This window comes from Betta splendens, chromosome 1 (genome assembly GCF_900634795.4).
Source record: "Betta splendens chromosome 1, fBetSpl5.4, whole genome shotgun sequence".
Taxonomy (NCBI): Eukaryota; Metazoa; Chordata; class Actinopteri; order Anabantiformes; family Osphronemidae; genus Betta; species Betta splendens.
In genome coordinates, this window is record NC_040881.3 from 2,729,979 (window position 1) to 2,742,598 (window position 12,620).

Below are 12,620 nucleotides of genomic sequence, written 5' to 3' on the forward strand. Positions count from 1 at the left end.
ACAAACGCATCAACACACACAACATGAATGAACACAGTGATGTTGCCCAGTCACTCTGTCATGTGTTCACAACTAATCATGTCACGCAGCAGGTCCATATGAAACCAAAACAACTGCAGCACATCCGCCGTTGTCGGGTGACAAGGGGACAATACTTGCTAGTATGTGTGCTAGTATTTCCTGTTTTTTCCTGCACGCACGCAAGCACACACGCACACACACAAACACACACATACGCATTTAGCTGCTCTGTTCCACTTCCTGTTGACACTGGGAAAACATCCTACAGTGCAGTGGTGATTCAGCCCTGCATCCTCCACCATCTTCCTCCTCCCATATTCTCCCATCATGGCCCACCTTCATCCAGAGCCTCCCTCATTTGCCTTTCCATCACATCTTCTAGTTGCCTTCAACCCAAATGTTGCTAAGTGTTTGTATTTGTGTGTGTGTATATTTAACTGATGCACATGTTTAGATGATCGACTGATCTTGGATCAGTGAGTTTCCATCACAAACCCCCTCCAGAACAGCCCATGAGAGCTGCATCAGGCCTGCGCTGCAGTGCAGTGAATGAAAACCTCATTTGATCCAAGTTTAAACAACTTGTGTTTACATAAGTCTGCGACATCAATCTGGGGATTCATCTTTACACTTCAGTTTCCCTCCGACTCGGCTGCAACTCCAGAAACTGCAAGGTAAAATTAGATTTTCGGTTCATGTTTTCATATTGTTACCAACTTCTTGCTTCTCACTTTTCATTATAACAAACGTCTTTACATCAAATCATTAGTAATATGGAGCCCGGGCCGCTGTATGAGGTCAGATGACACCAGAAGGCCTGAAAGTCCAAATCCAGTGCAGAGCTCATTCAGACAGACGTGAGCCGAGCCGTGACCTGAGTGTGAACCGCGGTGAGACGGCAGCAGCTGTTTGCCTCATCCGGCGACTGGCGGCGGCGCGGAGGAAGTTGGCAAGCGCAGAAGACGAATGAAACGCGGCCTAATAATTAGATCAGGATATTGGACAGGAAGTTAATTGAGGCTCATGCACAGTGAGGTTTAAAAAGGGAAATAGTGAAGAGAAAGGGGAGGAGACAAGACGCTAATAGAGGGATGAGTACGACTGGAAAGATGTGCCCTTCAAAGGATCCGACGCAGACGCAGCTCGAGCTGCTCCTCTTTTTAACTCATTCTGACTGTTTGCTGAGGGGAAACTTTACCTTTGAGGCCGTGAAGCCATTGAAGCCTGGATCACGTTAAGTCTATTACCTGTGTTCCTGATTAAGGCCTGTTGAAACACACACGATGGGCTGAATCCACAGAAAGATGCAGAACAGGAACAAAGCTCCTTTATTCTTGCAGTCGACTCACGTCCTACATCGTCTGTGAAATACTGGGAATTCTGTGAACCTGACACACTTTCATATCTGCTGATCCACAACCGCGTCTAATTCTGAAGCCAAACCTACAACAGGCCACTTTTTATTAAAAAAGTCACCCACTGGAAGACGTCATGCACGGACATGGATCAGTATCAGTCGCGTTGGTGCTGGGATGTGTCTCCACTCTGCTGGGAGGGAGAAGTCCACCATGACCCTTTGCCCTCTGCTCTGCTCATTCCAGCCACGACCCTGAAATCCAACGCACACATCACATCTGATGTCAGACAAACCTTTGTTACCTCTCACCAATGAAATGCCTTAGTTTATTCTAAAAGGCGCTTTCAATGGCTTTCGCTAATTAGCTGTTATTTAAACACAGCGCATGAATGGCTTTGAAAGCGTGGATACGTTATCCGACCATCACTGTCATTTTCTTCCAACATCACTCACACTCTTTGCAATTCAAATTATCTCTGGGAGCAACTTTAAAACACACACGATAAGAATCAGCTTGTTGAGATGTGTGTGAGGTATTTCTCAAATTAATTAATGACTCAAGTGCATCGAGGACATCGCTGTGTGTAATGTCTGCGTTCCAGCTCTGCTCGTTGGACAGAAAACTGGACAAACGACGTCTGAATCCACTGGAGGATCCAGGCAAATAGTACGTGTTGCTTTGGATTGACGGCCACGTGAGGCCCTAATGATTCATACAGTCAAATCCTGGGAGGAGGTGGAGTTCAGCCACCTGAAAAACTGAATCAGCAGTTAAGTGATGTTACATGTTGTAAGGTGAGACTGTCCAAACATTTAAACTCTCTGTTTGGACCCTTTTTAGAAACGACCACCTTTCAATCCATGCGATAATCCAGCAGATTACAGTGAAAACCATTTGCTCGCTCCTTGACTCATATTTCAGATGCTTCGCATTTGTACGTGATGTAACACTAAGGAAGTGAAACAGGCCCAAGAATGTCCACTAATATGACCAATATGCCTTTATTGTTCCCCTTCACATTACAAACTCACAAAGCTCTGAGGATGTGTTGTGGCTTCACATGGATCAAAAATATCCTCACTGCTTTTTAAAGATGAATCTCTTATTAAACACACAGAGATTCTGACCCTGAAAGAACTGTTGGGTGCTGGTTTCTTGTGGTTCTGACCGAATAGAAACACTTTGTTTGCTACATTGTGAGTGGCTGTGATGCAGATTGGTATTAATAACATTCTCCTTTAAGACGAACCTCCTAATGCTCCTGTACAGTATGAGGACGCACAGGACCTGGTGCAACTTTCAGTTAGAGTCAAGTCAGAGTTTCTGCACCTGCGCTGCAGAACTTTAAAAATAATGCATCACAAACAGCTATTTGAATTCTCAACATTAACATTACGAATTAAATAGGAATCAGGCACTAAATGGAATAATGTTTATATTTATGTGAGTTTTACTTATTATCAAATGTAATATTTCATTTTTTGTGTTAAAGTTTACCATGACATACCCACACATGGGAACCTTTAACTTGCAGACTGTTGAACGTTATTTACTTCAGGTCCGTTTCATTTAATACCTGTTTCATCACTGATCTGAGATTGCTCTTGTTTCCCTGTTGGCTTTTTGACCCAGTTCCTTCACGCAGATCTTTGACGTTAACGTTTATTTTGAAAGCTACGTCGCGCTGTTTCCTGCACGACGCAGATTTCTCCCGACTGACTTGATGCGTAAACTTCGGGAGGAAGGATCTGCGTCTGTTTGGAAAAGCGGCTGTGCGCGCGACGCGCCAGGCAGAGGAGACGCGCGAGGGAGGGGAGCACGCGGCGCAGCGGCGACGGAGCAGACAGCGAGCGGCAAACTGAGCCTACGAGCCAGACGCGTCGATGAGAGACGGGCGATAAGACGCTCCGTGGGACGAGACGAGCGCAGGCGGACATTTGCGCACAGCGGATCGCACTCAGCTCCAAGGTGAACTTTTACGCGCGGACCTCTGGAGTTACAGCGCTTCACTAATGACCAGAATGGTGCATTGGACCAGAAGAGGCTCGTGATCTGCTCGTTTCTGGCTGGAATTAACGAGCACTTCCACCACTTTGACGGTTTTGACTCCTGACACTTTGAGAGATTTGGAGGCGCAGCGCGGACGTCCCGCCGCCGCCGCCGCCGCCGCTGCCGCGGCTGGAGCCGTGTTCTCGCCGTCCTCCTCGGTCGCACCCCACGTCGCACACCTGCCCTCGTGGCCCACGCCCCGCGCGTCCGCCCGTGACTCCTGGACGCAGCCCGGACGGAGCCAGACGTCTCGCGTGCGTGAGTCAGCGTGAGCGTGCGGGCGGACGGTGCGGTGACGCACCGGGGGATCTCTGTCGTCCGGTCGGCGCGCGGCACCGGGGGATTGGCGACCAGGAGCTAAATGCCCGGCCGGTCGCTCGCGGCTCCTCAGGCTGGGCGGCAACATGAGGTCCTGGGTGCTGCTGCTGCTCGTGGCGGCGTTCACAGCGGCCCGTCTGCGTCTGGGCAGCGCTGAGGTAAGAACGAGACGTGCCCGTAGACTACGACCTTATGTCAGAGCCGGGAAACTAATAGAGAGTGTAGATGGAAACTATACCAAGAATGAACAGGGCAAATCATTATGTTAGATCGCATATAAATGTGCTGATGGGTACCAGACAGCTCAAAAGTTGAATCATTTACACTCAAGGTACTGTTTTTGTGTCCACGTCTGTGCTTTAAGGTGAAAGAGGCAAACTGAGGCTTTTTAATGCAGACACTACTCTGTCTGTCCGCGGTGGGAACAGTGGTTCGACTCTAACAGCCATAACAGGAAAACAATCACGAAGCCTTTGACAGCGATGACATGACGCGATATCTCGTCTGGTGAGAATTTTCTTAACTTGTTTGAGCGCATATGACCTGGAGGTGAATCTGCGAGGCAAAATGCGCCAGTGCATCAGCCATTGACACCAAGCAGCATCAACACATGTGGCTGTGACTCTGCAGCCTGTGCTGTGGGAGGAAACCCACCCACCGGCTCATTACGGCCCCGAGGTCCAGGTCCCAGACACGCGTCCAATCATTTCATGATCACAGCTGGAAGTCAGGGAGCAGGAACATCAGGGAAGCACAGTGTAGACGGTGCTGCGCGGCAATAAGTGCTCATGGAGCGGCTCTTTTTCCGTTTTGGACGAGTTTCCAACCTGCTGCAGCCGTTTGCTGTCTGCACTTCAGTTGCATCTCGTTCCACACAAGTTTGGAAAAGGTGATGGTTCAACTAGTGACTGGTTGTTATGCAGTGGTAGGAGAAAGGAAGGCAGTCAATCAGCGCTTCAGTATCACAGCGTTAATACACTGAACCTGTGAGATATGGAAAATACAACTGTCTTCAGTCTTTTCCCATTTAGAATTGATTTGATGTATTCAGATATTTGTATTTGTTGTGCACCTGCATCTTATTCCAGATGTTCTCAAACACACACACACACACACACACACACACACACACACACACACACACACACACACACACACACAACCCACACACACACACACACACACACCTGCAGCGACTCCCTCCACCATTGTCTGTTAAGGGCTGAGCTGGGACGGTTTGCTGCTGCCTGACTTGATCCATTTTACATAAGAAAAACTACTAATCTGCCGGGGATTTGACGGACTTTATGTGCCACACAGTGTGTGTGTGTGTGTGTGTGTGTGTGTGTGTGTGTGTGTGTGTGTGTGTGTGTGTGTGTGTGTGTGTGTGTGTGTTTGCTTAACTAGGTCAGCCAATGGCTTGTGAAAGTCATCCAGGTGTCCTGAGCCAGTGCTGCCCACAAAGCAGACAGAAAGAGGAAAAGCGAAGGACATATGAACCAACACAAGGATATGAGATTCTAAAAGTCTGATTTATTCGTGTGAAGGAGCTGCAGCTGCTGCTCAGCCTCTGATTTCTACTAATAATCAGTGGTTTTTACTAGATTGGTCCAAACAGACTCCCTGATTTGCATAATTGTGGCTCATGTTAAAGCTACTGCTGGTTTCTTGCTGCACCTCGTGTTTTCGACTGAGCATCAGAGGTTAAAGTTAAGTTAAACTTGGCTGCGACTCCAGTGTTTGCGTCGCATGAGAACTTCCTTGTTCAGACAAGCTTTAAAAGCTAGTTTCAAGCTGAGACGCTGATGATGTTTTTCAGTTAATATACACAAAGTGTGAAATACGTCAGGACCACAACACGGTGAATGTGAAGTTCCCGTTCACAGCAAACGTTTGCTGTGAATCACGGTGGCGACTGAAGACTTTCTTCTGCATATTTTCCTGTTCTGGTCTTAACACTCCTTAATTTGTTTTGGCATCTTTCTGGCATGTGACTGTATCAAGTGCTGGCCCAACTGCTCTGAGATAGTATCAGCTTTCAGACTAGCAAAGCAAAATGTCACTGAGCAGCGAGTCGTCGCTTTGATCTTCAGAAACGCACCGCAGGAGTCGTTTCTCTAAAAACACCCAGAATCAGTTGCTGCGAAGGCATTCATTAAAAGTTCATTAAACACCACATTCGCTATTTTTTCCTTGAGTACTAATTAGATTAGTTACATAACTTTAGTAAGAGCAACTTCACTGGTGAGAGTGAAACATGGGCTGATTCCTTCAGCTGGAATTCAGCGTGATGCACTAGGAGGAGGAGGAGGAGGAGGAGGAGGCAGAGGCTGGTTTTGTGGGTTACACCGGCGTTTGTGGGTGAACAGAGCCATAACAGCAGCGACAAACACCAATCACAACGATCGCTTCCTCCGCGGGAGGAGGTGAAACTGGAGCAAAGAAAAGATGGAGGATCCTGCATCTCCATGTGCGTTTCACTCCGTTTAATCCAGTTCTCGTACAGTAATTAAGATGACGACAAAGACTGGACGCTCACATTGAACTTTCAATGACATAAAGACTTCTTGTTGACGTGTAATTTAAAAAAAAAAAAAGAGAAATAGTTCATCACCTAGAAGATAAAGAGGTTAAATTCCAGCGGTTTCCCGTTTTATTCATGGAATGCTCGATTGGGGAAATATGCAAAGAATTTAACACCAAGCTCCGTTTTACGAATGATGTCACAGGAATTATGTGAGACCGAGGGCTTCAGCCCTGTGTCTTTAAACCAAAAAGCCCTTAATGACTTATTATAGGTCCAAACCTGGAAGGTTAGTCGTCCCACAGCCAGTCACTGTAACTCTGTCCTGTTTGTCTCCACAGAGCGAACCTCTCCCTCCGTCGCTGGTCGACCTGGTGAGGAACTCTCCCATCTCCTCCGTGGACGAGCTGAAGCTGCTGCTGCAGCAGGAGACCAACGCAGTAGGTACGAATGGGCAGCAGCACGCACGCACGCACAGACATAGACATAAACACACACACACACACACACACACACACACACTCACACACACACGCACGCACAGACATAGACATACACATACACACACACACACTCACACACACACACTCACACACAGACATAGACACACACACACACACACAAACACACACACACGCACCCGCGCACGCACACACACACACACACACACACACACACACACACACACACACACACACACACACACACGCACACACACACACACACAGTAAGTCAGACACGGAGGAGTGAGTGTGTGGGTGTGTCTGGAGAAGCCTGAAGAGAGAGGAATGTAGTAATAGAGAGGATCCGAGCTCATGCCAGGCACCGCGTTAGAGCAATATTTACCTGAAGCAGCAGGAGACGGATGAACCTTTGTGATGAAGCCGTGACCTCGGTTTGTGCTGGACAAACGTAGAGACGGGGAACGTTCTTGGGTTCTGGACTCGCAAGGTTCTGAAATATAGATGTTGTGTTGACACGTCAGTGGGCAACGCAAATATTCAGTCTAATCTCATTGTACTTAGATTAATGGACGTTGCTTTTATCAGTAATAACACAATGCATAAATGAGTGACATAACAGCGACTGCACAGAGGAACCAAATACAGGAAATGACTATGTGAAACTAAAGCTTGGTAAGAATATAGATCTTCTTTGAAAGTTTCTCTGGATACAATAAACAAACAGCTTGAGAGAACTTCACGAAGCCGTTCCCCTTCTGCACCAGCTGCTTAACAAGCGCTCAGACGCATGAACACTGACCAGCAGCAACCTACACCAGGGTTATAATTAGGACCGAGGGGCAAGAGTGTGAGATGACGACATGTGAGACAGTGCCAACGCACACACTGGCAGAAACACACCAGCTATATTTAACAAGTCATATCTCCCCTCAACAGTGTTCTCGACAGCCCACAGACAAATTGCAGCAGAAAATAGCCTAATTGTTTTAGTGGGAAGAGAAGAAATGGCTTCCTTTGTGCAGTGAACAATGAGCTGGGCTGAAAAACGCCCGACAGCCTCTCATGCTTCACAGGGTTCTGTCAGCGATGGCCGCTTGGCCCAGGCCATAAATATTACAGATATACTTATTAACTAATCTTGCTTCTCACCCTTGTCTTTTTCAGTAGAAGAGGAAGAAGACGAGCACGATATTCACTCAAACATCACCCACGGCCGCTTCGCTCGGAGCCTCGGTGCGTATTCCAGTTCTTTCCTCTGTGTTTGTGTTTTGTTCGCTGCCCTTCGTCTGCTTTTCGCTCACTCTTCCTCCCCCCACCCCCACAGTGGAGGCCCAGCCCGCCCAGCAGGCGGCCTGTAAGGTCCGCACCGAGGTGATGGAGGTGACCAGGTCCATGCTGGACCGCCGCAACGCCAACTTCATGCTGTGGCCGCCCTGTGTGGAGGTGCAGAGGTGCTCCGGCTGCTGCAACACGAGGCTGCTGCAGTGCGTCGCCACGGTGACGGCCAGTAGATACCTGCAGGTACCACGTCCGTACATCTGCCTCGAAGCTGTGACGTCATCCATGTAGGTCAGACATGAGGTTTACTGAGGGGCCTTTGTTTCTAGGTGATAAAGATCCAGTACATAAACAGGAAAGCCCACTACGACAAAGCCATCATCTCCGTGGAAGACCACGTCAGCTGTAGGTGTCAAGCAGCCTCATCTTCCTCTCCCTCCTCCTCCTCCTCATCTCTCCCCATCACTCACTCCTCCATTCAGAGCAACCCCAACCCCCCTGTGGCTCCACCACAGCACACGCCCTCGTCGCCCCACCTTCCTCTCCCTCGCCCCGCTCCGCCCGCTCCGCCCAAGCCTCCCACCTCCAAGGCCGACCTTCATCGACACGATGACTTGAAGCACAACCAGCAGCACGAGCCGGTGTCCAGGCAGTGGCAGCAGGGCAGCTACACCCAGCTGGTGCACTGGACGCAGCCCAGGCCGCACCCAGCGACCACGCATGTGCAGTCAGGGGGGTTCGGCTCCATTAGCAGCTGGCCATCGGAGGCCAGGGCGGCGCATAGCATCATGGGAAGCCCCCAGCAGGTCGGGCATGGGAGCGGGTTTGATGGGAGCAGAGAGGAGAAGAGCAGCCGGGAGGTGCATCACCCGGACCACGCTCAGCGGCAGCAGCAGTTGTTGCAGCATCAGCAGAGGCAGCGCTATCACGGAGGAGCAGAGGGCCGAGAGCTGAGGACCCAGTACCAGCTCAGCGCGCCTCAGGCAGACAGCGCCTCCCCCGCTGGCAGCCCAACCCAGCAGCCCCAACCACAGCCGAACCCCAGCGAACAGAAAGACTCTGTGACCAGCCACAGACAGACCGAGCTGGTCAGTCACAAAGCGGCGGCCGAGGGGGAGGAGAGCGGGTCCGCCGGCAGCAGGGGGTCGGCCGGGGGGGAGCCGGTCAGTGGGGGGAGGGAAACGGACTCTAAACTCACCTGTGGTGACGGTCAATTGAGCGACGAGGAGAGGAGGCAGAAACTCCTGCAGATGGTACAGAGGGAGCCAGACACGCGCCTCCACCCGCGTCATCGGCAGCAAAGGCCGAAGCCGACCGCCTTCGAAACAGGTACCGCTGAGCCGAGGTTCTGCTGCTCGGGTCTGAGAACCCTGAGGTGCAGGTCGTTTGATGTTCCTCTTTGTCTCCTCCAGCCGCCTCCACGGTGGGTCCCCTCTCCCCGTCAGCCCATAAGGCCCCGTTTCACCCGGCGTCGCCTCGTCGCAGGAGGAAGCACCGCAGACGCATCAGCAAAGCAGCCATGAGAGCCATGATCATGTAGAGCTGCAGGTGAGTGGACGAACGGGGGGAACCTGAAGAACTCAAACAAAACACAACACTAACTGTGTACATCTTTTGTTAAAGGAAACTACAGCAAACTAAAAGCTTTCGGCCCAGACTGGACTCCAGAGGACAGAGAAACGAGGAAGATGGATTCCTGACGGCTGCTGTGGCATCAAACACAGCTTCAGAGAACGCCGTCCCTCCTGCTTCTCAGCTGCCGCAGGACGTGCAGCTTCGCAGATTTAATCAAAGTGCAATGTTACAGACTCTTTGGACTGGAGAGGTTTTGTCACACTAAACACTGGATGTAGTTCGCTTGAATCCCGTGAACTTCGATCGATAGACGCTTATCAGACGGCCAAAGCCAGACTGCTGCTCTGTTGTTGCAGTTATTAGCCATTGATTGGCTGCTGACTTTTGACTTCTAGCTTAACTACTGATTGTTCAGCAAACGGGGATTCTGACCACATCCTGGACTTTCATCGGTCATTATTCTGGCTAAACGTGGAGCTGAAGTAGAAACTGTAAATGTGCAGAACTGGATTTCTACACTGGGACGAGAACTGGAAACTGGAGAACGCGACTGAGTCCTCAAACATCATGCCAAGCATTACTGTTGTCCTGCGATGTTGGAGCTAACTTTAACACTGGAGTAGCCTCACACTGATCACACTGCATCCACTTTAGAGAAGTGCTCCGCTGTGTACTGTCACTAAATGTACCGATAACCTGCTCTTTTTGTACTACGTCCAGATCAGAAACAACCAAATGCCTGCCTAGATAACGAGCTATGAATACCCACAGCAAAGCGTCTGGCTTCTAGAGATCGCTAAGTCAGTTATAGCCAATGTATGTAACATGCTTCTAGAAAACCATGATGGAGAAGAAAAGACAAAGTTTATTTCTTAACTTATTTAAAAATGAAGTTCTCAAGTGTAATTGTTGCAAACATGTTTCAGAATATTATTGGTTGTACAACTTACTGTTATGAATGTTATTTTTAATATAAAATAAAAATGTAAGACAAATGTCTTGTGGCCACATGTTGGTGCATGTGTGTGAATGTGTGTGTGTGTGCGCTGAGCGCTGATCTTTGGCCTGTACAGTAACTGTATGCCAAAGCAAGGTAGGGTCAGCACAAATGCCCGGTTGCTATAGCAACCAGCTGACGGACACGTCAACAGCAAGTAGTCGTATGGTGAAAGGGAGACGGGGGAGGCGGTCGTGGTGGAGGTGGGTGTCAGTCCAGGAATGGACAGAAGATGGACGGCCAGAGTGGGAAAGAGGACCAGACATCTAGCCGTGTGCCCAGAGAAAGCGAGCCGGACAAATGGGAATAGTGTGGCATGAATAATGGATCCGCTGTAAAATTATATAATGGAGAATATCTGGAAATGCAGAGAGAAGAACCGAGACACGACGCACACGATATGAGAGGCGGCCTAAATGTCATCGCGTTGTGTAACGGGGTTTCCCCAGCAGGGCTGATGCAGCCAGCATTCTTTGCTTCTTTCAGAATGATGACTCAGCACGTCCTCCACCAGGTATGAGGTGAGGCATCCAAACACTCAGACAGAAGCCAGGCGGAGGCCAGTGCCCGGCCCAAAGGCACCACCGTCTCCTTAAACAAGTTACTGAGACAGAAAGAGCACTTTCTCAGTTATGGTGCAAGTTTGGAAATGTTGACATGATTTGTTCTGTTTAATATAAGAGCTATTAATAATGTTAAGAAAGAAAAAGGAAGAGGAAGGTTTGAGTTCAAAGCTGTTGGACACTGATGTTTGCGGAGCAGCAGTTGAGGAATTTGGATGAAGATCAGCTTCAGACTGACTTCAGTACCTGGAAGCGAATGTGAGGAATAAACAACTGTAGAATCAAAAAGTGTGCAAGGCAACAAGCAAACTTTAATCAACCGTAGACTAGTTGAGCCTCCATTCTTGTCCTGAGATGCTCTTGTGTAGATTCAGAAACGTTCCTGTTCACATCTTGTCGTTCTCTCTCCTCTGACCGCGGTTCGCTCCAGCTGCCAACAGGCATCCAGGTGTGAGGCTGTCCGGTGCATGAACCGGGGTGATGAAGTTCAGCAGCCGGGGACGGGCCAGACGGATCGTTGGAGCCCATGCAGGGGTGGAGGAGTGGGTCCGGGCACATGGCCGCCGGCCACGCCTGCACTGTCCCTCTGACAAGTGTGTGTGACTGTGTTCATGCGCTGTGAAACAAATGGAGAGTGTGTCCTCTGGCATCAAGTCCCCGTGTGAGGGCTTTAATGAGCTGGTAGCTGGCAGCCAATCACGGCCGCCGGCATCCTCCGAGGTCGCACCGAGACGTCGTGAGTAAACAGTGCGGTCGGCCCTCCTACATTTGACGAACACCTAACAACACTCACACGTTTAAAGAGGGGTCACGGTGGTTTGGTGCCCAGTTTTAGCAGCAAAACACAGATGCTTATGAACATACAAGTAACATGGACACACCTTCCTGACTCGCCCACTCACTCTGAGCCGACTCGAAATGGAAACGCACCCACGAACACACAAAACAGCAGGTTTGCTAGTTTCAGCCGCTGTTTGAGAAACAGGGGCCTGCTTGTCCTCAGTCCTGCCTTGGCCTCTACCGATGACCTCAGCTGGGTGTGTGCTGTCAATCAGAAGCTAGAAGATCGCAATGAGCATTGTGTGTCTCCGCTTTGCTATCGCCTGATAACTCGAAGCTTAGGATTGAGTGGATGCGGCTGATTGAGGTCATTAGCTTTGGGCTGGACAGTGACAGTGAAAACCTGCCATGACCAAAAATGCTCACCTGTGTTACACTTTAACCCATACGGATACTGGGAGGTCCAGAGCTTCCACATTCCCCAATTCCAGTCAGTTGCTGGAAACAGACAGGTGTCGTCTGCATACAGTGGTACTGTAACAGCCCGACACAGTGAATCAACAGGAAGCCTTCATCTACAGACTCAGATTCAGCTGCTGTTTTTGGTGAACACACATCTAAAGGATTCACATTATATTAATTTCTTGGACAGACCTAGAATGAGCCTTTTGCAGTTTGGCTCAGTCTGCCTCT

At 49.6% G+C, this 12,620-nt stretch overlaps 1 protein-coding gene across 2 annotated transcripts; it reads left to right on the forward strand.

Annotated features, from left to right (window-relative positions):
- The first annotated feature begins 3,106 nt into the window (after window positions 1-3,106).
- On the forward strand, window positions 3,107-10,582 carry si:ch211-79m20.1 (PHD finger protein rhinoceros). 2 transcript variants are annotated; one of them, XM_029174816.3, is made up of 7 exons: window positions 3,107-3,904; window positions 6,612-6,714; window positions 7,899-7,967; window positions 8,059-8,255; window positions 8,342-9,341; window positions 9,425-9,560; window positions 9,636-10,582. In XM_029174816.3, the coding sequence occupies exons 1-6, from the start codon at window positions 3,833-3,835 to the stop codon at window positions 9,550-9,552; spliced, it is 1,569 nt and encodes a 522-aa protein (XP_029030649.1). In that variant the 5' UTR covers window positions 3,107-3,832; the 3' UTR covers window positions 9,553-9,560; window positions 9,636-10,582. The 2 variants fall into 2 exon arrangements, with proteins under 2 accessions (XP_029030649.1, XP_029030721.1); XM_029174888.3 differs by having other exon boundaries at window positions 7,902-7,967.
- The last annotated feature ends 2,038 nt before the right edge of the window (window positions 10,583-12,620 follow it).